Below are 27,228 nucleotides of genomic sequence, written 5' to 3'. Positions count from 1 at the left end.
GGAGACCGTGGGCGAAGCGTTTGGTAATTTACGCGCTTCCCTTCAGAGTGAGGGCTGGGCGTGTGGTGCCCTTACTGTTTCCATTTGACAGACGGGCAGACTAAGGCATAGAGGACTGGCGATTGGCTTTAGCTCCCGCATCTTGTAAGAGGCTGAGCCAGGACCAAACTGGACAGCTGGTGGCAGAGCCCGCGTGAGGAGCTGGTGGAGAACCCGCGCTTGACCGTCCTCCCAGCTTCGGGACCTTTGCAGCCGCCCCATCTTGAGTTGATGCTGGGGCATCAGGGTGTGAGGAGAGGACAGCTCGTCTTTCCGGGAAGGCCCCATGGGAGAGGAGTGTGTGAGGCCTTCGCCGCCTCGGTCCCGCGACGTCTCCTGACTGTCGGAGGCTGACAGGAAAGATAAGGACCAAAGACCCATATTCAGAGTCCAATATCTGTGATCTTCCCTTTCCGCATTAAAGGAACACGTGGACTTGGCTAAAATATGCTTTCTCTTCGGGGGAAACTTAACCATACTTACATGTACTGTCTTCCCTCTCACAAGTAAAACCCACGACTCACCCCAACCACAAAGACCCACAATGGCTATAGAAAATATTTAAATTATAGATGCACATCCATGAGCGTATTAGTTATCTCTTGCTGCGTAACAAGTGACCATGACTTAGTGGTTTAAAATTACACACCTTTAGGTTCTCACGGTTTTCGCAAGTCGGAAACACGGGCACAGCTCAGCGGGATCCTCTGCTTCTCTCGCCAGCTGCGATCAGCCAGGGCCGGGTCTCATCTGGAGGTTAGACTGGGAAGGGACCTGCCTCCGTCCCCACGTGGTTGTTGGTGGGACGCGGTTCCTGGAGCGCTGCCGGACGGAGGTCTCAGCTCCCAGCTGGCCGTGGGCAGGAGGCCTCTCTCATCCCCGGAACGGGTGAGCGTCTCCAACGGCGCAGCTCGCTCCAGCAAAGCAAGCGCGCTGAGAAGGCGACAGAGACAAAAGTCACACATTTTTGTGATCTAACTGCGGAAATTGGTTAGATCAGATCAGATCCGATCACGGAAGAATATCGCCGTATTCCGTTGGTCAGAAGCACGTCACCGGCTCCGTCCCCACCCCCTGGAGGGGAGGGGATCACACAAGAAAGGGGTCACCAGGAGGCACGGGTCGTTGGGAGCCGCCCCCCCTTCCGTCTCGACGCGATGCGCAGAGCCGACGAGGCGCGCCGTCGGTGTCAGCCGCGGCTCTGACAGCCGCAGTTTCCGTCGGCAGCGGGATCGACTTACCACGTGCGGGCGTCAGAACTGGTAGCGCCGAACTGTTAAGAAGAAGGTTCTGTGTCTCCGCCTTTCGCCGTGTAGCTGTTCGCCGGTTCCGCGCCCTTCCCATCACAGGGCTCTTCGCCTCTGCCTGGCTGTGTTCCCGCACCTCAACCCCCCACGTTCGGCCTGACTCCTACTTGGCTTCGCTGTCCCTTCTTCGAGGTCTCACTTGGTCCTTGCCGTCCGGCCATGGCGAGGTCCCGTGCTAAGCGTGCGCCAAGCCGTCCTCACTTCTCCTGCAGAATGCTTAGCAGGCTGCCCTGTCTCGTTTGTCCTCCTGAGCAGAGCTTACGCTCCGTGGTGACAGAGACCACATCCGTCTTGCTCTGGTCGTCCCCAGCGCGTAGCACATCACCACTGCTCGATAAACATTGGCACGGCGAGTGAACGGTCCCGCTCCACATGCCGCTTTTCCCATTCGACGATCGTGGTTCTCTAAGCTCTACCCTTTACTTAAATGTCCGTCTGTGCCTGACTTTTCATGTGAGTAAATTAGCACACTTGGGAAATCTTTTTTTAAAAAAAGCCATGTGTCCTAAGATTTGGTACGGGAGAGGTAGTTAGAGTATGCGAGTGATCCAACAGAAACACCTCTAAGGAATACTATGAAATTAGTTGAACGTTATTTTTATATTGGGTAGAACGTGTGAGCTGGTAATTTAATAGAAATCGGAAGAGGTTTCTACCCGTCGTAGCTTGTTCCCGTGGCCGCCCCGAGAAGCACACAGACGGGAAGGCGGATATGCATAACTGTGCTGATTTGGGTTTTTGGTAGCCAGTATCTGGTGAGCTAGAGAAGATAAATTTAACTGTAATTCACTATTTTTTTCATCTACCCTTCCTCCCTGCAATATCAAACTTTTAAGGTGACCTTGACCCATTTGAGTCAAAATTCAGTTGAGGCATACAATGATTTTCTAAAACAGAGCTTGACTTCAGAATCAACTACGAAAGCAGCTAAAAACAAAACCTCAAACCTCACATCAGGCTCATTTGCAAATCACAAACTTTACTTTGTTTGATACTGTCTCCTTACACTGACTTTTATTTGTGTCTATGTTGGAGGATTTCAGTGGTTGAGAGAAAAAACGTTTTTATATATAGAAGTTTGAAAACATCAAAGTTTATTGTTGGTAAACTCACTGTAATTTTAAAAGCACGTTTCTTAAAGTCGTGCCCTATTTATTTCTATAACACATTTCTCTCTCTTGGTGGTTTACCATCAGTCCTTTGTAGGGGGAACATAAAAGCTAAGCCCAGATCATGAAATGCTGGAGTAGGTTTATCAAAGGGATAGTGAACTTCGTGTTGCTGAAGAAGTGTTAATATAAATAAGAACCGGGTGGCCTAATTATGATTCTGGGAATATACACTATTTATGTTTATAAATTAGCATACCATTTGTTTCCTGTTTATGTACAGTTGACCCTTGACCATTGCAGGGTTAGGGGTACTGACACCCTCTGCCCCCCACTGCACAGTCAAAAATCCGCTTAGAACTCTGACTCTCCCAGAACTTAACTGGTATTGATTGGAAGGAAGGCTTATCGATGACATATAGTTGATTAACACATATTTTGTATGGTATATGTATTATATATTGTATTCTTATAATAAAATGAGCTAGAAAAAAAGAAAATGATATTAAGAAAATCATAAAGAAATTACATTTACAGTATTTATTGAGAAAAAATTCACATATAAATGGACCCACACAGTTCAAACCCATGTCGTTCAAAGGTCAAGGGTGTGTGTGTGTGTTGGAGAGAAAGTCAATTATCACTTAAACTTCTTTAATTGATATAAAGCCATACAGGTATTTCTCATTCTATGCGAATTTTGGTAATTTCTGTCTTTCAAAGAACATTTCCTTGTCATCTGAGTTAACAAATTTACTGGCATAAAATTCTTCACGATATCTTCTTATGAATTTAATGCCCATATTATCTACAGTGATGTCTCTCTCTTTAATTCGTGAAATTATAAACTGTGTTTGCTCTCACTTTTTCTTCTTGCTAAGAATTTAAAACTGTAATGTTGCAAATAAGTTTGGTTTCAAAGATTTTCTATTTGTTTCTTTCAATGACTTCTAATCTGTAGTATTTCTTTCCTTCTTTGTCTTCAATTTGCTTTTCTTTTAGCTTCTTATAGCAGATCCTTAGGTTATTGACATAAAACCTTTCTTCTTTTCCATATAACAATTTGGAAATAAAAATATCCCTGTAAACACTCTTAACTGCATATTACCCATTTTTATAGGCTGTATTTCCTTATATTTCAGTTCGAAATAGTTTTAAATTTCTCTTGTACCTCTTGTTGGTGATCTATGGCTTATTTAGAATTCGTTGCTTAATTTCCACATAGTTGAGGATTTTTAAAGATTTTGTTTGTCATGAATTTCTAATTTTATTTTCTTAGAGAATAGATTCTAAGGGAATCAGAGAATAGACTATGATTTTGATCTTTACATTTACTGAGACTTGTTTTACGTCCCAGCCAATGGTCCATATTGGTGACGATTCCGTGAGCCGCCGTTGGAAAGGAGTGAGTGTCTGAGGTTGTTGGATGGTAGTTTTCTGTAAATGGCACAGTTGTTAGATGGTGTTGTCAGACCTTCTGGAAGCTTACTATTTGTTTGTTTGTTTGTTTGGTCTATCATTTCTATGAATTCTTAGGCAAGTAGTATAACCTTGAGCTAGAGTTGTCAATTTATCTTTTATTTCTATTGGTTTTCTTTATGTGTTTTAAAACTCAAGTTTATACACGTCTAGGATTATTTATGTCTACTTGACGAATTGACCCATTTATCATTATGATATTTCCTCTTTATTTCAGATATTATTATTATTTTACTTTCGACCTGTCTGTGTGTTTATGTTTAAGGTGCATTTCTTGTGAACGGTGCATAGTAGATCTTACATTTAATCCAGTCTGAGCGTCTCTTCTTTTAAAACGGACCATTTAATCCAGTTACTTTTAATCTAATCATTCATATGGAGAGTTAATTAAGTTTGTGACCTTGCTATTTTATATTTCCCCATGTATTTTTGTTTCTTTTCCAGCTTTCCCCTTGATGGAGTAGTTTTAGTATTCCCTTAGTAAAGTTGTATTTCTTAATTTGATGGTGGTTATTTTTTAGTGGTTGCTACCAGAATTAGAATCGTTAGGTTATTTCAGTTATCATGGTTCAAAGAAAGGAGTGTGGCCCCTACTGGGAGACCCAGAAAGTCTTCGCGAAGTTAGTGTGGTAGCAGCGTTTTCCTGCAGTGGTTTTATAGTTTTAGTTTTTTACATTTCAATCCTTGATCCATCTAGCATTTATTTTCATATAGAGTGGGAATAGGAACCCACTTTCTTTTCAGACGGCTACCCAGCTGTGACCACTACTTTCATTTCAATTGATTTGAAATGCTATCTTGATCACATACTAAAATTTTGTACTTACTTGGTTTGATTTCCCCGTTTTCCTTTGTTTCTGTTGGTCTACCTATTCATGGACTTGTACCGCTGGCTAAATTATTGCTACGCGATTATTCTTATATCTAAGATCTTCACCTAATTCTTTCAGAATTTTTCTGCACCATCTCACTTATATTCCACATAAACTTTAGAATCTAGAAGAAAGTACAGTAAATGTGAGCAGGAGTGCGCGGAAATGGCAGAAAAACTCGCGAGAGCAGCGAGCACCTCGTACGGCCCACGCTGGGCTGTGTGATTGGCCGTCCGGAGCTATGTTCATTCATGTTCTTCCTGCCTGAGTTTCTGAAGCCTCTTTATTGCCAGCCAGTGGCGTCATCATTGCCGATTGCCATCACATGTTCTTTGCCAATTTTCTAGGTTACGATATTTTAATTCACATTTTAAGTTTATTGTTGGGGTTTTAGGAGTCTAGTACGAACCACTCTTCCCCTCCTAAGTTTGGAATGAACTGATTACTCAGGAGGCTGAACGTCAGAGATCAAACTATCCGTGATTACCGGGAATCTGATGGGAGAATCTGGCTTTCGGTCTGTGGCTGAGTGGGCTTGCTGGTTCACTTCCGGCAAGATTTGAGAGTCAGCTGTCTTGCAGGACCTTATGGGATCTTGCCTCAGTGGGTCACTACCCTTCGCCTGTGGCAGAGAGCAGACCAGAACGAAGGCCCCTCATCACAGAGTGGACACAGTGCTCAGAGGGTCTCTGGGGTGGCTTCCGGCAGCTCTCCAGGTGGGACGGGGATCTGTCGTACCTCAGGTATGCAGGGCGACTTCCAGTGAGGCACAGACCTGCCTGTCCATCACACTGGGGATTCCGCTGATAGGGTGGGGCCAGCAGAGGGCAGAGCTGGCGGGAGCACTGGTCACAGCCAGGCCACGTCTGGTTGGGCCCCGATGGCCGCAGGAAATCTAAAACTGGAGGGGACAGAGCGAAGGGTCAGGGGGACTGTTGCCTGGCGCCAGCTTCATGCCGAGAGCGTGAGACCCGGACCTCAGGGTGCCTCTTGCTGCAGTGCAAGTTCTCTTGCAAGCTGGGTCACTGTCTGTCTCCCAAGCCCCGTTTTGTCTAACGTGAGCCACTGACTTGGACATTCCACGGGGAGTGCGTATGGGGGGCGGGGGGGTGGTGTGTGTGGTGTCCCAGACAGAGGGTGGCGGCGTCGGCGGGAAGCCTGAGAGGCTAACAGAGAGGACGTGGGCGACTGGCTTAGGCCACAGCGGCTTTGGTCCGAAGCGACTGGGACGAGGCGAGGGCCTGGCATTTGAGCTGACACTCCACCAGCTGCCAGGGAACGTGAGCTCTGGCAAGGCATCTAGCTCCCCCGAGGCTCACTCCCACCCCCCCATCCCCGCCCCCGCCCGCGGGCAGGACGGGGTGCACACAGCCCACACGGGCGCTCGTGGGTTGGATGATATCGCACGCGGCAAGCACTTTGTAAACCAAAACGCGCCTGACTAGTGGGAGATGTCTGAGACAAGGCGGCCGCCATGACCCACCCGCACCCTGCCGGTCACTATGCAGAGCCCTCCAAAAGGAGCAAAGTGAGGCTCCGGGGTAAAAGCTCCCTAACATGCTGGTGGCAATGGGGCAGGGGCAAAGGGAGGCTAGTCGTGGCGAGAGCACCAGGGGCAGCCGTCACCGTCACTGGCTGGGTCCCCGTCTCTTCCCCTTCATCTCTCAGAGATGGCGCTGATTTATGCCGATGCTGTCAAGTTAGAAAACGTAAATTGCATTATTTCCACAGAAAATCGTCGTGACCATGTCTTTGCTCTCCTACCCAGCTGTTCTCACGACAAATAATTTTGAGGACGCGCTGGAGAAGTTGGCGGAATGACAATGCGCGCCAGCGAGCAGACACTGCTTTCTCTGAGCTGTTTCGATTTCTCCATTTTCTCCTTGGAAACGGGCAGGCTACCGAAATTGAAATGTTTACAAGGTTATCATTGGCCAGCCCGTGGCCAGCATCCTCTGCTCTCCAGCACGCCGAAGCTGTGTCTTTATGCGGTCAGATGGTTGGAGGAAACATGGAAAAGATGGAAAAAAAGGAAGTCTACAAATATGTGACTTTTTGACGCTGAACACAGACTATTCCTCTTTCAATAATTGTTGGTGTTCAGCTAGAAACTGTCTTAAGGACAACCATCTAGGAGAACAGGCCGGTGTACCTGAGCGTACCTGCATGCTGAGGGAGGCGTTATGCTACCTTGTTTTAAAACTTTCGAATAGCACAGGCAGACATGTTAGTACATGCACTGTTATAGATTTGCTTAGTTAAGTGGTTTTTCTAGGTTGGAGAGAGATTGAGAACTTCTAAAGTTTATTAAAATCCGAGTCACCATCCTTGATCATTTCATTCTGAAAGCAGAGCTTTTGAGAGAGGGGCTTCCTCTTCGTAGAAGGGATTATGCGAATATTAGGTTCGCGTTGGTATCTTTGTATTCTTGTTCCGTATAACAATTGCACACTGAGACAGGTGTCTCTGGCGGCAACCCTTCATGAGCTTAGCTTTCTTTAACATGTTTAAAAGGCAAATAATTCTAGTACTGCAGTCTGCTGCAGACACCATTTATAGTTTAGCCGGGTTATTATTTGGGAGCTGCAAATCTCTCTAGGTATCACATCTGTATATAAACCATGTGTTAAAAGATATAAATTCAGTTTTGAAATATTTGCGAGACTGCTCTTGGCTTTCCATCCATGCCAAACATGTGTGTCAGTGACAGATGGGGTCACGTAGACCCCCGAATGAAACTCTACTGTGAACGGATTTGTCTTCTGGGTTAGACAAGCGAGGCACACTGAGAGAACCCAGTTACTCGAGAGGCGTGTTATCAAGTGAGCTTAAAATCTCTTCCCCCCTTTAAAATATGTGACTGGGTTATTTGGTCTCAAATTCTGTACCGTAGAAAATATTGTCATACCCTCCGAATTGACTGAGAATAACTCCGTTTCAGGCATTCTCACGTCAGCTTCAGAGCTGGAAACTAGAACATGTTCCTAAGAACCGATGGACTGTTTCTGGCCTTGTCAGCCAGGAACCTATATATTCAAAGAAGCCCGGAGCCAGGACGGCCAGATAAAGCAGAGAACTAGTCCGATCTGAACCTCAGATCAATATCAAATCATTTTTTAGTATAAGTATGTCCCCAGTATTGCCTGGGACATACTCGTACTGAAAAAAAAAATCATTTGTTGTTTCTCTGAAATTCCGATTGGGCTGGAAGTCATACTTTTGTTCGCTAAATCTGGCGACTCTACACAGATCCCAATTTATTGTTTGGTCTCATAAACCATGACCTTCAAAGAAAATTCCTCAGGGATGAAGGTTGTGTGAGTGTGAAAGGCCGCGTGGGATAGAGATGAAGGAAATGTCAGCCCTTCCATGGGATGAAGACCAGCGTGCGGTCAGGACAAGGCGCCTCAGCAGGTCACACCTACCGCGCTCCCGAGTGCACTCGGCCCACGCCGGCTTTCTCCCCATTCACCCGTTTCCTCGCATGCCCCTCCTGGCTGTGTGCACCCCGTCCTGCGGGCCGACCTGGGGTGCAGTCTGAGAAGCCACCCCCTGCCGCCCCCTCTCCGGCACGTGTCCCCTCCCCACAGCATGCGAACGCCCGTTCGACGAAGCTGCCATCGTTGGCACCCCTCGTGGGAAGACTCCCGTATCCGTCTCCCCTGGGATCCGTCTCCCAGCTCAGGCCCGGTGGCTCTCACAGGCTCTCAGCCTTTCAGGCCTCCGCACGAGACGGAGCGTGGGAGCCGGCGGGAAGTCGGCCCTCCGAGAAAGCGCTCTCCCCTCCCGTCCTGCTCTCCGGGGCGCCCGCTCCCAGCCGAGCCCCGCGGGCCGGGGTTGAGCTGAGGCCTTCTCTCCATAAGTCTCCTTTCACTTTCTCACCCATTAACCTCACTCCAGAAGGGCCCACCTTGGACGAAAGGCAGAGCCGGAAGGTGACCTCGATTACACGGAACCCCGAAATGCCCTTGGCTGCTGTCCCCACGCATCCACCCGAGAAACCCCCACTGACTGCGAGGCCGGCCTCCACGCTGTGGGGAGGATTCCGGTCAACTCGGCAGTTGTTTTTTTAGAGATAAGCCTGTTTAATATTCTTAACACATAAAATTTTACATACATAAAGTAGAACAAACTGGAACAAAAAAAAAATGGGCCATAGATTTGAGTAGATACTCCTCAAACAAGAAAAATGAAAATAACTGATAAAAATACGAAAAAGTCCCGCGTCAGTGACAGATGCACACAAACAACAAAGAAATGTGTTTTTTCCTGCTTTTCACAGGGTGTTTTCTTTATGATGATTGGCTACCGAGCGGTCAGTCTGCCAGGGCCCGGCCGTTGCTGAATGAACGGAGAACAGACATGTTTCGGATGTAGCGAAGACGGGTGGGGTGGGACCGAGCGGGGGGTTCTGCCTCCTGCCCAGCATCCCTGCCTCCCGCGGTCCTCCGTGCGGGAGGCCGAGGGGAGCAGCGCCGCCTCGCGCAGGCTCGGCCGAGTCGTCCTGAGCGCGCAGCCGGGAGACAAGAGGAACAGGTGTAGCGAGCGCTCCGTGTGGCCAGCGCCCCTCCCAAGGGTGGCCCTCGGGTGACATGTCGGTGCTGATGTCACAGAGGATCCGAAGTCCGTTCAGAATGATCGGCGAATCGTTAGTGTGATTGTCAGCCAGAGAGCATCACAGCCCACAGAGGCGCGGCTCCCCGGTGGCCGGTGTGGGGGCGGCTGGGTGTGCTGTCCGTGGGACCAGACCAGAATCAAGCTGAGTGTCACTGAGAGGAAGTTGCTGGAAAGTTCCTAAACTGAACAGTTTTACACTTTTTTTTTGGGGGGGGGGGTGGGGGTGCATTTATCTGTGTAGGATGAAGCAAGGTTTTAAAGACATTGAAGCCCATTGTTCAGTTTCAAAAACTGAGAACAAAAATATGTCTAATCGAAACTATTAAAAATGCTCCTAGGCCATTCTGTAGGCCTAATCAATATCTGTCAAATCGTATAGAGTGGAAACTTCTCTGGACTCGGGTCTCTAATCCTGTGTTGCGATAGTTTGGGTTATTCTGTTTGACTGTTTAAATTCGGATTCCCTTTTGGGTCTCCCAAATTCAGTGGGCAGAGTCAACAATCAGGAAATCCGAAGTTGTGGAAGTCACCGCGGCACCCACCTCAAGTGCGCCACGCGCAACCCTGGCCATCTGATTTAGGGGGGCATTCCCAAGTGCGCTCCCCCATCGCACTTTGCGTCAGGTCCCAGCTCGAAGCCAAGACTCCCAGTCTTGCCCCGTCCCACCCCCATTCTGCCCAGATTGGAGGGTCCCTCCGAGGGGGTGCCCGGTGGGTGGAGAAAGGAGGAAGGGGACATTCCCGCGGCAGGGGCAGGAGGCGTCCGCTGTGCCCCTGCTGTGGCGTTTTGGAGTTCCGAATGCATTTTCTCATGACGACACAAGAGGTTTCAGGTCTATAAACTGTTCCCCGAGTTAAAACTCAAAGTGCGTGTTTCTCATAAAGATGGAGTGTTCCAAATGGTGTTAGAAGGGTCAACTCCATTATGAGTTTATAATAAGTGTTTGAGAGCTGGCTTTTGAGAGCTCAAGTCTGTAGGAAATGTGGTCAAGTTCAGACCTTCGACGGGCGCTCGGTGGTATGGGGAGCTGCGTGGCTCACTGAGGTTTAGCTCCGCCTTGGCCGCCGCCCTGGAGAAGGGAATATCAAGCTGCCCTGATGACAGTTCCGATTCTGGCCCCTTACTCCTCTGTCCTGATGTTAATTTGGCTTTTCAGAAAAGATTTCCTGCTGGGAAGAGAATGAGCAAAATGCCTTAGCGAGGATTCTGGTGGACTTGCCAGTTCTTTCTCATTAAAAAGAAGTAAACTAGAATCCTGGCTTAGGCATATGAGACTCATGTGGGTTTGGTTCTGTGCACGGACCTGCAGGGGACCAGACATGTCTGGGCGAGCGAAAAATCACCTGTCGGAACCTCCAAGCCCAGAAGCAAGCCCTGCCCCCCGCCCCCATCCTTACAATCACAAGGTGGTGGAAGCTTTTTATTTGTTTGCTAATCATTCATTAACCGAACACGTGTTTGCACAGGAGGACATGGCAGTGAATCTGACAGACAATGCCCCTTAGATTGGGCGTGGGGTGACGGAGGCAGACAGGACAAATGAGACAAGTTCCGGTTCTGATAGACACTGCGAAAGGAGGAACTGGTGATGGGCTGGGGGGGGACTGGGGCGGGGGAGGGGTGCTTCCCTCGGGAGCCCCTCTGGCCTGGCCACCTCGGAGCCGAGACGTGAGTCATGAAATTGGGGTCACGCAAAGAAAGGGCTGAGAGTAAGTAGAGCCTTCTCAGCAGAGGGAGCAGCAAACGCAGAGATCGTGAGGAGGGATGGAGGCGGGCACGCGGCAGGGGTCAGGGGTGGCCGGCGTGGTCACCGCAGAGCGAGCCAGGCCGAGCGATCGGTGGCCGGGCGCGCGAGGGCGTTCGCGTCTGGTCACGGCTGTCTCCTGGCCGGAGCGACTGCTCACTCACGCTCGGCGTGCGGCCAGAGCACAGGCCCTCGCACTTGGCCGTGCGGGCCGGCCTCCCGGCTTCACGGTTCGTGTGGCCGTGGACACGGTGCTTAGTTTCTCTGTGCCTCAGTGTTCTTACTTATTAATGGGGACGGGCATCCTAGGGGCGGCTGCGAGGTTTGAACGGGTTCAGCCTCCGAGGGCTGAGGAGGGGGCTCGGGGCACGGCAGCTGGTCCCGCCGAGGTTCGTAAACGCCCGTTGATTATGTTCTCCGTGCTCGGCAGAGCGGTCCGCCCCGTGGTTCCCGTCCCTCCGTTCCTCTCCAGCCTTCGCACACTCCATCCTCACACAGAGAAGGTTCCCGATCCGAACCAGATATTTCCGCTCGAAAACTCTAGAACGCCCTCGGATGGGACCCGAAGTCCGCCTGGAAGGCCCGCCGTGGTCCGGGCCACCTCGCCCCGGGCGCCTCTCCCCCCATCCGCCCCGTCGCTGCTGTTTCAGCCCTACGACCGCCTTTCGGCCTCGGAGCCCGCCGAGCCTTCCACTGCCCTGGGATGTTCTCGTTCACATCCTCTCGGCGGAGAACCCTGCCACGGAGTCTTGCTCTTGTTAAACGTTTCTCTCTCATGGGGGTGGGATGGGGGGAACCTGCCCGTGACGAGGAGGCCACCCAGAAGGATTTAGGTAAGAAGGAGGAGCGCTTTTAGAAAACAAAAGAAAGCGACAACAAAGCACCAGACACGCAGCTGTAGCTGCTGAGTGCGAGCGTGGAAAAGGGCTGTGTCCCCCGGAGTCGCCCCGCCGTGCGCCTTAAGGCGGGTGAGTGACGGTGGCGCTGGCGGGACGCGGACAATGCTCTTCTGACGGGGGGGGGGGGGGCGGGGAGACGGGGCCTCCGACTGCGAAACACGCCGCGTCCGAGGTGACGGTGGTAACGAGACGTTGGAACGAAATGTCCTGTAGATAGCGTAACACCGACCGCGCTTCAGCGAATTGGCCAGATGGAAAAATATTGATTTTGGGCAACATCCGCTTAAAAATTAATGAGTTCTCTGGGGGACAGTACGAATAGAGAGGGAAGATAGCCAAGAGCTAAGACTTGGGGCGGGGGCGGGCGGTTCAAGTCCCCCAGGGAGGGAAAGAGGCCAGAGAAAGGGGGACGCGTGGAGAGAGAAAGGCGGGAGCCGGGCGGAGGAGTGGAAGAAGCGAGAATCGAGACTCGTCGGGCGCCGCCAGGCGGGGTCTGTGTTTCGGCAGGAGGCGCTGGGTGGCGACTGGCGAGGGAGGCGTGAACGCCCTCGGTGGAACCGGGTCTTCAGAGCAGAGGCGAGGCGACTGCTCTTTCCTCGTTTAATTCCGTCGAGTCGGTTTGCCGCAGTGACTGGAGTGAACCAGCCTCCCCGCTTGTCCTTTCGCTCGTAACGTCTAAAAACCGCCACTGGGGTAGCGGTGGTAATCACTGGTTCCATTTTTTTCCCCTTCGTTTCTTGCACGGTAAACTTTGGAAGATTCTGATGCGGCCTCCCCGCCTCCAGGAGTCTCGCAAATGAATTCCTGCAGCGAGGAAGCGCACAGCGAATCAGCGCGTTTGAGATGCAAAGGGCTTGGGTGTGGCCGTTAATTCTGCACTTTATTGTTGGGCAGGATCAGGAACGACTGTAACTCTAGTTCCCTCTCGCCATCTGTAAAATGGTGCGGCGTTACCCCCCACTGACCGGCACAGGGGCGCGACGATGCTCCCCACAGATGGGGGACGCTATGTGCGTGAAAAGTTATTTTGTGTGTAACGGGGAGAACTTGTGCTCGGGAGGTAAATCCATTTAACGCATTCATGGGAAGCTGGAACGAGCTTTCTCTGCATTTTGAAACGACGTGGAAAACATCCCTTGTGGTAGTCGTTCTGAAGTGCGCGATTCCCTGTTTCCCCCCAATGCGTTCTGCCCCTCCCGCGTGCCCGAGGCCGTGCACCCGACACCGGGAAAGTCAGTGAGGAAATAACACGTTCATTGGTTGGCGTGTCGTCGTGAATCCAGTGGAGCGACGCTGTTAAAGGTTATTTTTTATCCGTCACATAAAAATTATATGTGCCAATATTAGAAAAATCAGACATACATACAAACCTAGGGAAGAGAAACGTAGTGAATTCATAGTCCCAGCACTCAGAGAAAACATGCAAGAGCATTTTGGTGTATTTCTTTCTAAAGACTAATTTTTAACAAACAAACCAACAACAACAAAAACAAAAAACGAAGCTAAGCGGCACCCATGTATCCCTTGCATGGTGATCTCACTCGATCCTCTTGCCAGCCCCCTGCGTGGATGGCGACCCCGTACCTTCCCAGACGCGTAAAGGATCTGAGACTTGGCCCACGAGCATCAATGCGGAGCCTGCGGCGGGCGTGGGACAGGTCTTCTCCCTCAGAATGCTGGGCCACTTCCCCTACGGCCCCCTGCGCCCCGAAAACGCAGCCTGCCGGCGTGGACAGCTACGAGCCTGGGCTCTGGGGGAATCTGCTTCTACTTTTCTACCCTTTTATCAAAGAATTTGTGTGACAGTCACTAGGCGTCTCTTTCCTAAAACCAAGTGGCAGGGTTTCCTTTTCACTCTCTGCGATCCCAGTGCATTGTGGCCAATGCTTCAGAAAATGTTAAGTTTTTATCACCGCTCGTTTCCACATTCTCTACAGAGTAGTCTGGAGGACTCAGAGGGGCCTTCCGATGGCTTGGTGACCAACTATTTCCTCACGTCCCTGCCTTTTGACACTGTAGGGAACCTCGTCCGTTAATTACTTATGCTTTTTGCTTGACTGCGGTTACTGCATTTTTCCTCCATCTGAACGAATAGCCGTGTTAGGAAGAGAGAGGAAGGGCCGGCTCTCCAATTCTCTGATGCTTGGAGCCCTTGGTGATAACCAGACGGCTCTGAGTCTTGACTGACTCAGTGGCATTATTCTTGCAAGAGTCAGATTAATAGACTTAGAGGAAAGTTTTGGATTTAACGTAAAATCGAGAAGATAGTGCAGATGGTGTTTGTGCCCCCGATATCCAGGTCGTAGTATTCACATGTTACGTTAGTTTTGTGCGTTTTTTATAATTAACAAAACAATATTGACTTAATAGCTAAAGTTCATACTTTATTCAGATTTTCTTACTTTCTACTCGTTCTTCCTCAATCCCATCCACGATCCCATGTGACATTTTCTCATCGTATACATCTCTTTAGGCTCCTCCTGGCTGGGGCCGAGTTTCAGACTGTCCCTTTTCGATGGCATTCACAGGTTTAAGGAGCGCTGGGCAGGCGTCTTGCAGGATGCACCTCTATTGGCATCTATCTCAGGATTAGACTAGGGTGATGGGTTTGGGGAAGTAAGAGTAGAGAGGTAAAGTAGTATTTTCATCACACCCTGTGAAAGGTACATACCAATAAAATGACTTAATGCTGTTGATGTTGACCCTCACAGTCTGGCTGAAGGAGTGTTTTTCAGGGTTTCCCACTGTAAAATTACTCTTTTCAGATTAATTTTGGCCACGGTTCTTTTGAGCATCCTGGGCTATGGCATTTTGAAATTGCACCCCTAATTTCCACCCAGGAGAGATGAAAGAATTACATTGTTATTTGATTAAGAATATGGATATGAATCTGAACTAAAGAAGTATTTTTCGTCTTATGGGAGCATTGCCACCATATTTCCCTGAACAAGGATCGCTCAGTCGGGTCGATAAGATGTCCTTTAGCTCTCAGCTGTTTGGGGCTGAGGAAAGTGCTGTGTGAGTTTCTGGACTCTCGTCCCCAGCTTCTTTCGCAGTTCATAATGGCTGCCTCAACTCCCTCCCCCCTTCCCCTGCTGGATTTTCAAAGACTATTTATCTTAACTCTTTTGGTAGATTGATTCTCCTCTCTCAGGTTCATGTAGGTGCTGAGCATGATTCCTCTTTAAAGGCAGAACTCCAGGTATGATGTTTGAATTTCATCTCGATGAGCAATCCTTTCTTTTCCCACAGGCCCACTGGCCGGCATAAGTGGATACCCGCCTGCAGGCAAACCCTGACATCTCCCAGGGATCAGTGTGTCGTTGGCACTCGAATGCTGTGAGTGCAGTTTGTTTAGACAAACACTGCGTTGCGGTCTGGGAGCTCAGAGGCCGATGTCCTGGACTGATTCTCCTGCGTTAGGCTTTTTGAAAGCCTTTGACCACATTAACTTATTTGAGCTTCTTGAACCCGATGAGAATCATGGAGGTTCGGGGGCGGAGAGAATGTATTCCTATCTCGTGGAGGGCAGGATCTCAGATGCACACTTTGACCGGGGCAGGAAGTATGAGAGGAGACAGGACCAGGGTCAGGCCTGGTGGCTCCATGAAGCCCATTGTCCATTGTCTCAGAGCCCTGAGGTGGCATCAGGGTGGTCTGGACCTCACTTAGTCATCTGGGAGAAGGAGGCTTGGCTGGAGCAGGGATGCGCAGGACTTGGCAGCCAGGCTGTGGGTGGATCCCACGGGGTGTCTGGAGCCACCGGGAGGATGTCTTCATCATCGGCTTTTCCAAAGTGTTAAAAGCCACTGTTGCAAAAATTCTTGCCCAGGGAACTGGGTCTGAAACGTCCCTCTTGACCTGGTGTGATCAGACTGAGGATGACAAGCTCAGATGGGATGGGCACACACATCCCAGGGGAGCGCAGAGCCGAGTGTTACAGAAGAAAATCGCATCAGAGGCCAAAATAGCCATACGCTCCTTTCCACTACGAGGCTGAGGCAAACTGGCCATTTTAGTAAAATGGCAAGCAGAGTATCAGGTTCCCCAGCCACAAAAAGCTGGAATTCCCTCCCCACTACCAGCGATTCAAATTTCTTATGTAGGCAACTAAGTTTTGTTGATGCCCCAGTTATGATGAGAAACAAAAAATATACGCGAACTATCTATTTTATAAGGTCGTATTTTCCCCCTGAGTTTCTGGGGCTTGAATGTACACATCATTCAAGACCTGCTTTTATGGTTTGTCAACAAGATCACTCCATAAAATACATTCTGATATCTCGCAGCTGTGTGTAATTTATTCCGTCTCTCCATGCAGCACAAATAAAATTTTTTATTTGCATCATCTAAAAGAAATACCAGCGTGTAAATACATAAGAAAAGCTCATAAGACACAGTCTTCTGACTACGGATACTGCTGGGGAGTGGGGGGGGGCAGGTATTGCGCAACCAATTAAAAAGCCACAAGATGACTTCATCACCCATGAACCTAGATCGCAAATACCGTGCTCAGCAAATAGTACAGTTACTCGGTTTTTTAAGAAAGTTGCACAACTTTCTCCAAGGGCTGGCACGGTCTGCCTCTAAATTCTCCTTGGGATATTTGGAAATAAAGCTTCTTAGAAGAAAGAACTCCAACCAGAAAGGACTTCTTTTGTGTTAAGAGGCTGGATATGTAGGTGAAAAGGGTTGGAACGTTTTGCCTTCTGGATGGTAAATAGTCATGTCGTTCTCTGCCATGATAAGTCCGGAGGACTGAGTGTATTCTTTACATTTGGTTTGTGCAGCCGCAGCCTGGTTATCAAGTTGGAGGCCCCTGTAGCTTCCACAAAGCCAAGGGCACAGTGTCGCTGCCTCTTGTACCCGCCACCCCGCCGACGGAGGCATTGTCATGGTTGGACCAGGAGACGCAGAGTTCAAGGCTCTGCCTCCTTCCTTCTAAGACATACAGCTTCTCAAATGAGAGCTATTAAATGCAAAGACTTTTTCCCCAGTATCTGAGAGCTGGGTGAAAAGCTTCCCGGCCTTTGAGCATCGTAGCTGGAATATTTGTGGGAACCATCCCAGCCTCCCCGCTGTGGCAGGCGGGGGGCGATGGAGGACTCCAGCTTTATGCCTCCTCCTCAGCCCCGTTTCGCAGGCCCTTGGACGATGGGACTTGTGGGTAACTAGTCAGTTTCCCAGTTCTCTTGCGGTAGAAGCTTAACTGACAGAACCGCTGGGAGTAGCTCATGATCGCGTTGGTTTGTTTACTTAGAAGACATGTTAAAATGCTTGCAGTCACTGTGACAGTTTTACCCGACTTTTCAAGAGATCAAGATAAGGGCCGCGATACCTTGGCATGTGGCATGGATTTCTTTGGTCGAAGGGACAGTTTCGATGGCTCCTCAGCGTCTACTCCCTAATTTCTGGTATTTCAAAGCCTCCTTAATCCAGTTCAGATAAGGAACCGGCTCTTCCTCGGGAAGCTTAGCTACGTGCACCCTCTGGTCCAGCGCTGCAGACGCTGCGGACCTGGGCCGGAGCTTCGCTTCCGCGAATTCCAGCACGCGAGTCTCACCGAGGGTCCTGAGCGAGAGGCCTGGGTCCTGGCGACACGCAGGGAGCCTCACTGGCGGAGCCGCCGGTGTTCTCTAGGCGTCACCTGCTCCGGCCTCCCCAGGCTCCGCCTCACTTTAAGGCAAGGGGAAGCACCCCCCGTCCCTCCGCAGACACCCCTCCCGGGGCTCTGTGCGGGGCCGGGGCTGCCGCCCTCCACATCTCGGCTTCCACCCTCCCCGTCCCAACAGAATCGAGGTCTCTCCTGGCCTGGCTGCCGAGAGTAGCCCCCCCCCCGCCCCCCTGCTCCCCAGCACCCCACCCCTCCTCTCCGCCATCGCCTCATTTTTCTCATTCACTCTTTATTTTGAAATCGTTTTTGATTTGCGGAAGTCACAAGGACGGCACGGGCGGTCCCCGTGGCCCTGCTGTTCCCCAGTCCCGGCCGTTCTCTGGCGTGGTCTCATTTGCCCTCTGTCTCTCTCCTGACAGCAGGCGGCGTGTAAGTCGGGGGCGGGGGGGCAGCTTTACCTGTGTCCTCTCTGGGGCGGACAGCCCGGGGCGGGCCGAGTCTCCCGGGGCGAGGCTGTGCTTAGGAGGTGAGGGTCCCAGCAGCGCTGGCAGAGGGGCTGGCTCCCGGCGACATGGGGGGCGGGGTGCTGGCCTGCAGCAGAAAGGAGGGGCCTTTTGCACGGAAGGCGCCAGGCCTAGACCACGCGTCACAGTAGAGGCAGTTCATCGGTGGCTGCCAATCGAGGGAGCGAGAGGAAGAAGGAAGGAGCGGGTGTGCAGACCGCCGGCCCGGTCCGCGGCAGACCTGCGGTGGAGCTGGCGCTGCTGCCGGGGGGCGTCTGCCCCCGAGGCCCCCGCTCGCGGTGCGGCCGCGCCCCCTCGGAGCACACAGGAGGGCGCAGTCAAGCCACTGGGTGAGGTTCACTTAGTCGCCATCTCCAAACTGCCAGTGACTGTCCCTCTGCGGCTGGCACGAGGACTCCCAGTGTCCTCCGCTCAGATGGCTCCCTCCAGCCAGCCCTCCACCAGCGTCCGCAGCTGCCACCCCCCCCCCCCCGGAGCCGGCCCCCTCTGCTCACACGGCCAGCACCCTCATCCTCTCTTGGACGTGGGTTCAGCCCTGAAGACGCAGCTCATCCCCGCCCTGAGGACCACAGTCCTCCTGTCCTTGCCTGCCTGCGTGCTCGGTCCCCCCCGCCACCTCCCCACGTGGCCGGGGGGCCCAGCGCACCCCCTCTGCCCCTGGCCGACGTCCCAGCTCTCGCTTCACCCTTGTTCCTTTGGTTCTCAACACCCGGGAGCCCTAAATGCTTTGTGACCAGCTTGAGAATTTTCCAGAGAGGCCATGTCAGACGGTCGATACCGGAGAAGGGATTCTTTTGTAACCTGAATATAACAGCAGACTTCCACATCGAGAATGATAAAACAGTGCGGGTTGAAAAGTATTTGGGGAACTGTAAAATGTCTAGGATTAAAATTTCAATACCATTTGTGCCCAATAAATGCGAACTCCTTAGTAACTTAAAACTGTGCTATTATGACTCAGGTCTGAAAATTAAGAGTCCTGGTCGAAGAAACGGGGGGTAACACACGAGGGGAGCCACCCCCACCCCTTACCTTGAGGGACGCACTGTGGCCACACCAAATGGCAGCAGCGTGACCTCGTAGGAGAGTTAGCCCAGAGAAGTCGCTATGTTTCTTAAGAAAGTGATACGCTCTGTGGAAGGGAAGGACATTATACCTTCCCTCAGGATCGTTGATGGAAATTGGGCTAAATTGGGCCTGTGTCAGTATATTAACAGGCTGGACAGACAGGACCCCAAGAAACAAGATTGTATCATCATTCGTTGAATGACTTAATTCTTTTTTTTCGTAAACCGGTCTAGTCCGTCTGAACTGGCAAATTAATTTTGTCTGTAGACTCACTCACCGAAGCCTAGAAAATCAGCCTCCGTGAGCCGGCCGGGGAGGGCTGGTATCGTGCTTGACCCGTTCACTGCCACTCAAGCAAATGCACCTGTCTCAATGCAGCGAAAGCCTTGACACTTTTCATAGGGAGGTGACCTCAAGCAAAGCATTAAAAAGTCACTGCTTGTGCATTTGGGTTCCTCATGGAAGGACGAAATTACACACGTTGGCTCTGATAATCACCCAGCACATGCCGTTAAGTCTTGAAGGGAAACTTTTAGCTTTTCGTTTTCTTTGAGTTTCCAAATTTTACAGTTAGGTTGACAGAGACTTGGTCACTTTTCACACGTATTGTGATCGAACAGATCATGATGCTTGACTCAGTATTTTCACTCAGTTATTTATGTCATAAGCTTGTGATGCCAAACTCTTCCTGACTGTTTTCTTTCTGATGCAGGGGTGACCTTGGGGAGCAGCTCAGCACCTTCGGCGCAGCAGGCCTGGACGAGGGACCAGACAGGAGCGTACGAAGTCGTCAGCGCCTCTCTCATGAACGGAGACCTCTGGACCCCAAAGAACGGCATTGACTCAAAGGTCTGGCTTCTTCTTTTGCTTTTTCTTGACTTTGCAGCAGCCGAAGTTTTAAAATCACATGTACCGCCCTCACGTTCTTTCATTCAAGTTTTGTCTTTATTTTAATGCTAACTTTAACCTCCTCTAAGTGAAATCTTGATTCTTATAAGGATGAAATACAAACCGATTTCGATGTGTGAGTTCCAATGACTGGTGTCTTTTGCATCTGCTGAAAGGTATTTTTCAAACACGTACCAGGTATTATGTGTCCAGATACATGCTTTTGTAGATTTTTTTTCCCCAAAAAATGTTGGGTACTTTTTTATATTAATGGCTAGTTTATCAACATTTTGGTTTTATCAATTGATTCTTGGTAGGAACATTTTAATGAAACTTTTTTTTAAAAAAGCTTTTAATGAGTGATAATACAGTTTTATACTTTGTTTACTATGACACATTTTGATCTGATGTAAAAGAATTTTATAAAATAATCAAAATATTAATGATTAAATTAAATATTTCGACGAGTTTATCCGCCAAATCTACATGACTTTCTTAAATTTCAGAATTTGTTGGAACAGTTTGAAAGTGATAAAAATCTATAGAAATATGAGCTCTTTGGAGAGCTCATACAGATGGCTTTGTCCTTGTGTTATGTGGAACTATTTTTAGGTTATTTTTTCATAATAGAAAACAGATTTTTTTTTTTTAAGAGTAGTCGAGACTGTGAAAATCCTCCGTAGCTTTCTGGAAGAGCCACTGAAAGGACCTTTATGTGAGTGGTAATAATACGATTTGCATCATTAATTGATTTTCTAGGGATGCTCTCAGTTGAAAGTGAGCATTCAAAAAAGCCAGGAGTTTGGTGAAAGGCTCTTAAACGCCAGAGCTTCACTTTTGGAATATTTCTGTTTCGTGGAGACCGTCGCGAATTGAACACACAAAGTACAAGTCGATCACTGAGGCTCTGACGTTTCCTAGAAGAAAAACTTAAGACACTGAAGACCATTTCGTCGTGCTATTAATCAGCCAAATGAGACAGGATTTGTTAGATGCAGAAAAAGAGCAGTATTTTATAAAGAAAGCGTGTCTAAAAAATATCTATGGGCACTAATTAACGATACAAAAATATGGAAACACCTAACGTTTCTTGGGTGGCGGAGCTGTCGCGGGAGGTTTTCTGGAGCTGGACTCGCCGGAGTCAGCAGATAGAAGCACAGAGGGCCCCGTCGCACTTGACTCCGGATAAATGGTGCTTTTTTTTTTTTTTTGTATAAGTCTCATGCAATATTCGGGGATGTGCTTACATGAAAAATTCTTCACCGTTTATCTGAAATCCAGATTTCTCTGGTGTCCTATATTTGATTTGGCAACCTTACCGGGGGTGGGCGGAGGAGGGAGTCAGGGTGACAACCTGGTGTGGCTTGTCCTCGCCATGGGAACGGGCCGGTACACCTTCCTTTTTATGACGTGCTCTCTGGAGCACATGGGTTAGAACCATGACCCTGGTGGAGAGCGATGCTTCAGCCAGCACAGGAGAGCTGGTCGACCTGGTGCGGCTACTTTAGGCCGAAGTATATGCAATTTCTCTCTCTATCTCTCTGTCTTTCTGTCTCTCTGAAATATGTGATAGGATATCATTATGTCCTTTACAAATGAAGAAACAAGCCATCATTGCCACTGAGAATTTTGTTGAAGTGGGAGGCGGGGAGCATGTGACCTGGTGCGCATCGTTTGTTTGCTTGCTGTTGGTCCGGTCAGTACCAGGAGGATCGGACTATCTGCTTTTCCCCCTACTTAGGGTCATCGTAAGAATGACATGGAACAACGATGTAAAAATCCGGTGGGAACTAGCAACTACCACATAATGTAAGGTGATATCGAAAGGTTACATTGTCTTTAGGGACCGATTTCCAATTTATGTCTTGAAAAGATCAACCCCGGACCCAGGGAAGACACGTGAAGGTGACCGATCACGAGGTGACTGACCGTGAGGTGACCGACCGTGAGGTGACCGATCGCGAGGTGACCGATCGTGACCTCCGCTGAGCCCAGCCTTGGGCCGCTCCAGGAAATTTCCCGTTTCCCGCTTTCTCATATGAGAATGAAACTGTGGACTCAGGATGGAACATGAAAAAGGCAAAGGCCTTAGGACGTGAAACCTGAGCCTCCCTCGGCCTCGGGCGGGTCTCGGGTCTCGAAATGTCAAGTGTCAAATGGCAGCCGATGGAGGTGGCGGAGGCGGGTTCTGCTCCTCGGGCCTGTGCGCGCGGCTTCCCAGCCGAGAGCGCTGAGCCCCGCTTCCCCCTGGCCCGCCCGAGCCCGTCCGCCCCTCCACGGCCAGCCTCGCAGAGGGTGGCGTGGCCGCTGCTCACCGCCTCCCCGTTCGCCCTGCGGCCTTGGCAGCTGCTCCCACGGCCAGCGGTCACCCGAGCTGCTCCTGCAAAGGCCGCGGGGGGCCTCGCGCTCTCCGAAGCCAGAGAGAGCCTTTCGCTCCTTACCTGACTTATCTGACACTGATTCACTCTCCTTCGAAGTTCTCGCTCCCTTTGGCTCCCGAGGAAACCCTGTTCCCTCTCGTTTCTCCCCATGTGTTTTTAATTCTCGCTTTTACTCTTTTTGGTTTTGTCCTGTAACTATTGGTTTCCCCTGAGCTTCTTCCTAGACCCACTTCTGACTACAGTCTCTCCCACTGGCCATGTCACTCACTCCTGTGGCCTCCCGAGGGGTCCACCTATAGCAGGGAGGGGACAGGGGCTCAGGGAGTAACGACCATCACAGTAGCCAACACACTTGCGTTCCTGCTGCGTGTGAAGAGCTACGTCGGGCCCGTTTTGCTTGATAAGCTCACCGTTTGTCCGAACACACAATGACTTAAAATCCACGTGGTGCCCCCCGCCTTGGCCCCTGAGATGGGTCACTGACACCCAACAGATTCCAGGGGCCTCCAGTTGAAAGTTCCCAATTACTTGAAACGTGCCACGCCCCAAGGTGGACACAGCCCCCCGCCCATGTTCTCTGTTTAATAGCCCCTAGGAAAAAGATTGTCATCCCCCCTCTCCCTCGGAGTCATGAGGATGACACATCCTTCAGAAGCTTCTCGTGACACCTGCCTTCAAAACCAGGTCCCTCTGTGTGATGCCCAAGGTGCTTTCAGGCTGGGCCGTCCCGACTCCCAGCCCCTCGGGGGCAGCCTAAATGTGCCGTGTTCTTCACCTGTGCCCCCGAGTCTTACTCATTCCTGAAGCCCGTTCTCACGTCACCAACCACACTGGCCTTTCTCATACCTTTGTCCTCTGCAGCCACGAGCATCTCTGTGATGTGCAGTCAGTCATACCAAGCGCACCAAGGCACTCGAATCGTAGACAAATTTAGACTCTGCCTTGGTGAGGGCTTTAGACCCTAGCTCCACACGACTTGGGGCTCCGCTCTGCGTCAGGGATCACCCTGTGGAGCCTTCGCTGGTTTATATTTCTGCTTCTCCCGCCAGCTATGCCCTCCCTGGGGGAAGTGGCCTCAGCTTTATGCCCTCATCCCTTGGCAGAGTCTTGGTGCGTAGCGGAGCAATGCAAAAGGTTTGTCAGCTGGCCCGGGACCTTCCCCTGTGCCCAAGGCCCGGGTCACCCACTGCGTGGAGACGGCTGTGGCTGCTTCAGAAGACAGAGCAGACAAACGGCGAGGTCTGCAGTGTATTCACACTCCAGAGGGTGCCTTCACAGCCTCTCCATTTCTGTGGAAAATTGGCAAACCGCCCTCTGAAAACCTGGACTGTCTAAGTGTTCCTGGCCTCCTCTGCCAAACATGGGTGCTCCTAAATCATCTGGAGGGCTTTCATTGCATGGTAGAATGTTGCGTTTTTCACGTCCGTGGTCGCTGATGTCTCATCTGGGACAACTCCCCACGTGTGCCTCTCCGTTCCGGGCGCGGTCCTGTTCTCCGGCGTGGGTGTGTTTGCACGGCCGGCCCCACGGAGAGCCATTCAGTCATTTCTTCATATCGGCACGAGATGCATCGATATCTATGTTATGTTTTGGGTTCTCATCCAGTACTGCTTTGTTTATGTCATTGCTCTACGTGTTTACGCTTTGGCCGCTGGGGTTCTTTCCACTGGCTTCTGTGCGCCTTTAACCCGTGCGTGTGTGTGCGCGTGTGTGTGTGTGCGCGCATGTGTGTGCGCACGCACGTGCTCTTAGCACTGTCTTACTTTCACTCCAAGATGTGCCGGGTTCATCTTGTATATTTCCCGTCCCAGTGCTAAAGTCGGCCGTTCCTCCAAGGGGCCCGGGTTCACTGGAGGATGGTCCCAGAGACCAAGACCCGGGCACCAGGGTGCTCACTGCCACAGCAGAGTCCTTGCTCCTTGGTCTCCTCGGCTGACCGAGTCGGGAGAGAGGTGCGCGCGCTCCTGCTAGACCTTAGAGAAACAAGTCTTAGATGCCGAGTCGTCGCGGAGGCATGCCGTGCCTTTTCACGGGATGCACTGAAATCTAAACACTGTCCTAGAGAGATTACAGCAGGAATTGGCCTTTGATGGCTATCCAGGTCAAAAAAGAAGAATGACTATTTTCAGTAAAATGAATCAGTTCTTGAAATCGAACCCAAACATTATGTTCTCTTCCCTAAAATGTTATTTTTAAAAAATTAATTCCCAACTCTCCAGCATTTGACCTAACTCTGCCTTTTTAGTTTCTCTAAGTCGAGTCGTGCCTCGAGGCTGCCTTTCTACTAATTACTTAAAATTAATTTGACCTTTCTCTGAAAGCGGCACACGAAATGATTTCATTCTGCTGGCGTAACCATTTCCACAGGTAAGTGCTACTCACCGAAGGAACCGAGGGTCTTCTTTTTGCTCGAACCTACTAATTTTCCAAGCGTATAATTTAAAGACTTGGTCCTAAACCCGAAACAGAGTTGGCGAGAGCATGGAGCTAATGAGACCAGGGTATGTGGGTCGCGTTCCCGTTTGGATTCCCCATTCCCATGGGAGCCCTCAGCTTGGCTCAGGTCCCTGGCCTCGATGGCATGTCTTACCTCAGCAGACATCTCCCCAGGGGACACCTCTGAGATACGGGGACGGATCAGCCCAAATCCAGAACCGTTATGTGTGCACTCTTCCCCATCGCCGAGGGATTAGTAGGGCCAAATTTGGATATGCAAGGGACACATTTTACATGGTTTCCAGTTTCGGTCACCCACGACCCATATGCAGCATTTCAGAAGCAGCTCCACGTAATAGTTTTTGACACACGTGATGTACATATTTACTTTTTTCTGAAACACATAAAAGGAACAGAAATGGTTAAAATAAAGTGTACTATCTACCTCATTAAATACATCTGTCATTGGGAAACACATTCTACCATTTGAAAACGGTGTATTAGACCTTTGAGAGATTTAACAATCTCTCAATTTGTTCGTCCGATATGTGTCTCCTGAGTATCTCATCGGGGGTGCATGTCCAGCCAGTCGGGGGTGGGCTGGGCAGTGCCGACCCTGGTCTCCTGTGTAGGGTGGTGGCCCTGCCTGGGAGCAAGGCACCCTTCGAGGGCATTCCATCTAAGATTTTTGACGTATAAATTTCCAGGGGTAAAAATTGCTGAGTTCTTTCTGTCTATTCATTTAGTCAACAAAGAGTTATTGAAAATCCATTGTGTTCTAGGTGCTAGAGAGATTTCCCCCTTAAATACACACACACACACACACACACACACACACACACACACACACACACACTGGCCATTTAATTTCAGGATGGCTTCGAAGTTTGCTCAGGCTCCAGGAAATGTCAACTCCTGAGAACAAACCTAAGGAGGAGTTAAGAGCGCACCAGGGGTAGAGAATTCTATCAGAGCTCCTTTGAAATCTAGACCCGTCTTTTACAGTTCGAAACGAGACCACTGGGGCATATAATCTCTGGCCGGACCTCTTCAGCTAATAGGAATGTGTTTGCATTGCCAAGAGTTATTGCTGCTTTTAGCGTCGTAAGTGGACCACGTGGGAAGGCGTCCGAGCCCCGGGAGCCACCGGTCGGCCGGCCGCTGGCCGCCGTGTGTGTGCGGCTTCGCTCACGTGGGCTGCCGGGAGCGGGCGTTTGCTGTCGTGCCGTGTTTGCGTCTGGGCCGTTTCGGAAGAGCTAAGGATTCTGGTTCCGTAGACCCCTTCGTAAGGGGGGAGGGGAGCTGGTGCGGGTTCGTCTCCAGAACCGTCTGGGTGGAGTCCCGGGGCCCGGTTTCTCCAGCCGCGTCGTCGGCAGGTGCTGAGGCTCGCCTGGTTCGGCCGGGAAGCGTTTCTGGGGGTGCAGCTGCCACGGGCACCGCCCAGACCCGCTCTGCGGGTTCCAGGGACGAGAGCGAGGAGAGTGCGGTTTCGCCCCGCGCCCTCCGGTCACCCAGACGGGTTCGAGCAGGGGCCGTCCGCTGGGAAGGACAGAAGGGTGTTCTTAAGGCACACAGGAAAAGGCCGCGCGCATCTCTGTCGGGTCGCAGGGCCGGGGGCTCGGACAGAGCCTCCGGCGCCGGCGGGCGTTGCGGGGGGAGAGCTGGCCGGCGACACTGGCCGGCGACCCCGGCCGGTGGGGAAACGCACCGGAGAAGCTCCGAAGACCTTTCCCTGTGGAACGAATGTCCAGAAGCTGTGGAAACATTCGCTTTCCGTTAGGTGAACAGCCTCACAGACGGCACGTGTGCGTTTTTCAGGGAAACCTCGCCAGCGACGAGCGCCCGTTTTTCCGGATTCCCAGCGTTTCTGCGCTCGCAGAATTGGCCTATTAGACCCATTAACCTCGGAGGCGGCTCCGCTCGAGAAATTCCTGCAGCCACGACGGCGAACTAACTTAACTGTTTTTTTTGTTTCTTTTCTTTTCTTTTCTTTTCTTTTCTTTTTTTTTTAAGTAGCTAGCCCGAGAATTCCCTTGTTTGGATTTCTGGATCAAATGGGAAGAAACATTGATTAAGGGACAAGTCCTGGCTCCCGTGCAGATCGGGGCGGCCAGGCGAAAGCCCCCGGTCCCCGTCCCTTACGTGAAAGGTCGCAGCCGAGACTTGGAGCCGCACTCGGCGTCACCCGCGCTTGGAGCGTGGGGAACGGCGCGCGCCCTCGTCTCTGTTTTCACAGATGACTCTTAAGCG

The 27,228-nt window shown here is 50.8% G+C and overlaps 1 protein-coding gene across 3 annotated transcripts in view; it reads left to right on the top strand.

Annotated features, from left to right (window-relative positions):
- ADAM12 (ADAM metallopeptidase domain 12) overlaps positions 1 to 27,228 on the top strand; it is a 262,371-nt gene that overhangs the window by 12,876 nt on the left and 222,267 nt on the right. For all 3 annotated transcript variants that reach the window (XM_016148241.2, XM_036222356.1, XM_036222357.1), the window contains one exon: positions 19,986 to 20,122. In XM_016148241.2, the coding sequence (XP_016003727.2) occupies positions 19,986 to 20,122 (137 nt within the window). The remainder of the gene's footprint in view (positions 1 to 19,985; positions 20,123 to 27,228) is intronic.

The sequence above is a fragment of the Rousettus aegyptiacus genome, unplaced genomic scaffold (assembly GCF_014176215.1).
Source record: "Rousettus aegyptiacus isolate mRouAeg1 unplaced genomic scaffold, mRouAeg1.p scaffold_m13_p_6, whole genome shotgun sequence".
In the NCBI taxonomy this organism is placed as follows: domain Eukaryota; kingdom Metazoa; phylum Chordata; class Mammalia; order Chiroptera; family Pteropodidae; genus Rousettus; species Rousettus aegyptiacus.
Note: the sequence above shows the minus strand (reverse complement) of the source record. Positions and strands in the feature narration are given on the sequence as shown.